The sequence below is a fragment of the Mytilinidion resinicola genome (genome assembly GCF_010093595.1).
Source record: "Mytilinidion resinicola strain CBS 304.34 unplaced genomic scaffold BDZ99scaffold_12, whole genome shotgun sequence".
Classification (NCBI taxonomy): domain Eukaryota; kingdom Fungi; phylum Ascomycota; class Dothideomycetes; order Mytilinidiales; family Mytilinidiaceae; genus Mytilinidion; species Mytilinidion resinicola.
The window spans coordinates 1,165,517-1,171,173 of NW_022985448.1; the positions used below are offsets into that span (position 1 = coordinate 1,165,517).

Sequence of the window (5,657 nt, forward strand, 5' to 3'; positions counted from 1 at the left end):
GGAGTTTAAAATAGGGTCGAGCTTAGCTTATATCTCCTGGAATATTACAGGGTGCCTTCTGCACTTACCTTAGTAAAGGCTTACTTCTGCTTTAAATATTCTCTATAGATTATATCTAGCTTAGGTTAGTATTACTACAGCTTATAACACCTAGAAGCACTACTAAATTACTGTAGACTTACGTTAATTCGCGGGATTATTATATCGGCCGGTTAATATCCGTTCTGCTTAAAGCAAGGGGAATATTGCTAATTTATAGATCTAGTTAGTTTTAGTAATTATATTAGTAGTTATATAGCTACCTTTACCTACGGGCTATTTATATATCTATATCCCTTATACTAGATAAAAAAGTCTAAGCTTAAGCAGTTATAATTACATCTTTAGATTGGCTATAGTATATCTTTCTTAGTAGAAAGCTTAAAAAGGAAGAAAGCTACGTTAGATTAGATACAGTTATATATCTTTTACAACCTATATTTTCTTGCAGTATAGCGTAACTCTTATTTTCGATCTAGTTTTGTTATATTTTAGTTGTTAATCGGACTATAGCTAGTTATATTTAAGTAAGCTTATAATTCTTTTCAACCTTTTTATATCTAATATAACGTGTATATCAGGCATACTATAAATTCTACCTCGACTTTTTTGCCACTACTAAACTAGCTTTATATATTGTAATTAGCACTTTAATACTTCTTCTGGATTATTACCCGATAAGTGCCTCTTTTATTGCAATTTTTGCTAACACTAGCTCCTGTGTTATCTTTAAGCTTTAATATTATAATACTACTTCTACACCTGCTTTACAACGTCCGCTATTTACAGCTATATTTTTAGGTTGCTATATTTAGCACTCTAAACTAGTCTATACTTTTACGTAAATAGTGCTATAAGTATAAGTATTCCTAGTATAAACTCTAATAAAAACACGTTTTCTTCGTTTATAAGAGCATACTTATAAGGTATAAGTGCGCATACGGCGCGTTAGCTTAGCACCGTTAAGTTCCTCTTTTAGGTATACTTGCTAGCCTTATTGTCTATAAATAGCAGAACTAAGTAGGAGCTTGTATTTTATAGGCGTGTTAAGCAAATTATAAGTCTAGAAGGCTCTCGGTGTAACTTAGTAGGCTTCTAGCGCTAAACCCCTTCCTTTTAACGGCTTATTTCCTAGTAAAAGTCTATTTATACTTAATATTATCGGGGTTAATTTAAAGTTTATATAATTTAAGACGATAGAAAGATAAGAAATAAGAAATAGTAATATATTGGCTCCTTTAGTAGCTCTAGCTATAAGCAAGAGATTTTAGAAGATAGCAACTAACTTAGAACTTAGAAAGGCGTATAAGTATCGATTAATAGGCTTAGCGCTCTAGTTAATTACTAAGTTTAGATCTAAGTGCTAATACGTGGTAGTAAGCCTATTCCGAGGCTTTAACTACAATCTAATATTCTCTATAATAACAGGTAGATGCAGCGTTAGTAATTAGTAATTAGAACCTGTCTAATTGCTTATTCTACTTAGCTTTTACTCCCTGTAAACTGTTTAAAAAGCGCATAGTACATCGCTATAATAGCATACTTAGCCCGGGTATTAGCCTATAGTAAGATCGAGTTATATTCTAATTAGAAGTATTATTATCACGAACTTCCTTTATAGTTTAGCAAGATTATAAAGCATTATTATTAACGAGCTTCGGCGACATTTTTATTATCTTTAAATATCTTAATATTTAATATATCCTGTAATTAATTAACTAACTTAATTAATTATTTTATAAAAGTAATATTATAACCAACTTTGTATTTAGTCTCTTAATACTTACTGAGATTTAATTTAAAAACCTATTAATATGCTACGAGGCTCCAGTTTAGTATTACCAACCGTAGATATATTAAAACGGCTCCTAGACAGGGAGCCCCGCTTTTTACTTTCTTTTACCAACCTATTAGAAGTATATATAAATAATTAGATTAAGTAACTTACTTCTTACGCTATAGCTGTTTCTCTTATAATCTGAAATTATAGATACTTATACCCGAAACCTTGTTAAGAATTAGAATAGACCTACTTCTATAACTTAGGCAGACTATATCACGCGTTGTAGATGGAAACTAAAGTTGGAAAGCGTTGCAGAAAGTAAGTTAAGTACTAGAAGGCAAGTTAGCGGATTTAACGCCCTTCCCTAGACCTAGAGGCTATAATTCCTCTAAAGCAGTACTAATTAAAGGCGGAAATCCCTAAGAAGAATTAACTAAATACTGTATAATTAGTAGAAACGTTAAAATAATAGATGGAATACTTTTTATTTAAGCAATTAGGTGCTTTGCTATACTTCGGCGTTACTTGGATTAGTCTTAATAAAGTAAATAAGTTACTTCTTTACTAGTACACTATATTAAGCTCCTAAATAATCTTATATAGTTATATAATTAGTAAAACCAGTAGCTTTGTTTATTATTATCTTAATATAGATACTAAACTATATTTAATATTTATGCTTATTAGTGTAATTTAACATGTAATTATAAGCCGTGGTTATTAGTAGAGAAGAGATTTTCTAAGAATTTTAGTCCCCTAAATTTCAAATTGCGCTACTTCACGAAATAATAATCTTATTACAGCAGGCAACTTAGTACGTGGTTATTCGACGCTATTAGAGATACTGGAGGCTCCTAATATCGGTAAGTAGTTTATCTCGGAACTATAATAACTTAAATAATTAATTAATTTAGATGAAAAAGCTAAGAAGAGTTAATTAAAGCGGGAGAGCTACTTTACTAAACAGAGTTATAATACTGCTAGAAGATAGCTAACTAAATTATATATAGAAGCGCCGCTTTTTTTCCCCTAGAACGCTTATATCTAGTGTCTATATAATTTAAGGCCGTCTAAGTACATTTTAGGGTACCTATAGCGTTTTAAACCAGCCCGCTCTTTCTATAAAGTAAGTCCTGGACCTTAGCAAGTTATATACGGAAAAATAGCTTTAAGAAGCTTTTTATATTACTCTTTTACAATACTTAGGCGCCGTTTCTATAGCGAGCCAGGCAACACCCGGTATATAAATATGCTTTTACAGCTTAATAATATTCCTCGGATATATAATATTCTCGCCTTTATATCTATATATATACTCCTGGCGGGGTATATAGTCTTTTCTAGTATATTTACTTTAATTAGTTATTCTAGTATAATAGAAGCAGCCGCGGGTAAAACCTATACTGGCCAGACAGTTTTAAGAGCTGTGTAAAATGTTTTCCTACTAGTAATAGGCGCCGTATATTATTTTCTAGGAGTGCTAGGAATTAGTCTACTCTAGTAGACTTACTAAGATAATTTTATATAGCTAAGGCAGAAGCTCTTTATATTCGCGCATTTATTATACAACCTATGCGTAACTAAACTAACTTTTAATAGTGCGGCCCTAATAAACTCTGCTACTAGTCTCTTTATAATATTAGTTAATATTTATACTGCAAGAAGCGGATATTAGTCTATAACAGCTATAGTAATAATAACTATTACTAGATTTTTTATAATTCTAAACCTAAGCCTTTTTATATACTATAGCTAGCTGCTCTAGAAAATATAAAAAGAGCATAAAAATACTAGGAGCAAGTCTATAACAAAATAATTAGATTGCGAAGCTAGAGATATATACTGCTAGGGGTAGTAACTTCCTAACTAAGAAGAAGCTATATATATAGCTCTACAACCCCTTTTCTAGATATAGATTAGAGGATATAATTAAAGTTTTATATAAGCGCTAGTATAATAAATACGCAGAAGAGCGATTATAGCTATCCCCTAATAAATCGAGTTTCAACATCCTAATACATCCCTATCTGCTATAATATATTAACTTCTGCGCTATTTTATAATTAGAGCCTATTGGTTTATAAACTAGGGATATAACTTACTACTTAGGTGGCGGAGTCGATAGCTCTAGTTCCTTACCGGCGGGAACCTCTAGTATTTTATTATCTTCTCTTCTTATCTATTTTATAAATTTCTGTTAAATTCGAGTATTTGGAATATATATAATAATAATGCATATACTTAGGTCTTATAGTATTAAAGAAAATAATTAGAAAGTAGCTTAATTTTTGCTAATATTTTCTTAAACGTCGGCGCCTATAACTTTAATAAGCAACTCTTAGGGTTGTATACGGACAGAAACGGTTACTATACGGTGTAAGTAGGTAATATCCGTCCCTAAGTTACGCAAAACCCACCGTGCCGCAAAATATAAGGGGTATATTAACTTTAAACAAATTAGAATCTGTGTATATATTAATATTTCCTATAATTATATATAAATCGTGTGAATTTAGCTTAAACTCTAGCTTTAACATCCCCCCCTGCGTGGCGGAAAACCCCCTGTGCCGGAACAAATCTATTATTTAGGCATTCTAACTCTCTCCCCTTATACGCTTCCTTACTGCGAGCCTTAGATTTCTTTTTTATTGCCTAAATCTCCTCTTTATATATATATAGAACATAGTTATATTCCGGGATTAAAAACTGCTTATAATATTAAGCCTTTTTAGCTAAGGTATTATACAACTTAATAGAGGCTGCTATTTTATTATAAAACCCTTATACGAGATAGGAGATTTTGTGTAGGTATCTCTAGACTATAATAAGAGCGTTCTCGGTGGTAGGTCTAGGGCCTTTATTATAAGGGATTTCTGTTACTAAAGCTGTATAGCTAACCTAGAGAAGTTAGGTGGAATCTATAGTTAATATACTTAGCTTTTACTTTAGCTATAGGTTCTCCTATACGCGGCACGTAATACTAGCTAGCTATATTAAAAAGGAAGTATTGTTATTTAGAAAGCTTTAAAATTTCTGCCCGTTTCTAAATTAAAAGTATAATTTCTTTTGCGCGACTACCCAGGTATATATAAGTTTCCTAACTTATAATTAAGGCCTATTCTAGTACGCCTTATAAGGTATAGAATTCTAATTATAACCCTTAGTTACTAGTATAAAAGTTCTAATTATAACCCTAAGTTACTAGTATAAAACTGCTAATTATAATCTAATCTTTAGTTGCTAGTATAATACTAAACGTTCCTAGTAAAATATTAGATTGCCTTAAGCCTTTAAGGTATCTTCTCCTGTTATAGAGCTATTGTTTTAATACTCCGAAATATAAAATTTAGGAGATAGTTATAGTGCGGTAGAGGTGTAAAGCTAATACTAATCTAAATTCTCTAAAAGGAATAATCGATAGTATAATTAAAAAGGTTGTAATTTTTTAGCTGTATACTAGCTTTGCAGGGAGAAATATCTAAAGAATAATAATAGACTAATTACAACTTAATTAAATCGCGAGGGAGAGAGCGAGATACCTAAAATATATTCTTCTTGCGGCACGGGGGGTCTTGCGCTATATAGGGTGGGACGTTATAAGTCTTTATAATCCTTTCTTTATTACTTAACTTAGCTATTTTAATTTGTTTTCTGCGCTTCTATTTTAGTAGACTTTGTTTTAAAAACTAGGATTAAGCTTCTATATCTATTTTATATTTTTAGGCAGTTGTTGCCCTAAATAATAATCGCGGTAAATAAGTTTAGGTTAGTATTAAAGGGCACCAGCCTTACCTACTTTTTATATACTTTACCGGAGGGATTAAAACTATAAAAT

General features: G+C 31.2%; 1 protein-coding gene across 1 annotated transcript; it reads left to right on the forward strand.

Moving 5' to 3' along the window:
* Nucleotides 1-3,050: 3,050 nt before the first annotated feature.
* Nucleotides 3,051-3,254, forward strand: BDZ99DRAFT_391174 (uncharacterized protein; the record flags this gene model as incomplete). The annotated part of the gene is made up of 1 exon (XM_033715713.1): nucleotides 3,051-3,254. A coding segment is annotated over one exon (204 nt), but the record flags the coding sequence as incomplete, so codon positions are not given.
* Between the last annotated feature and the right edge of the window lie 2,403 nt (nucleotides 3,255-5,657).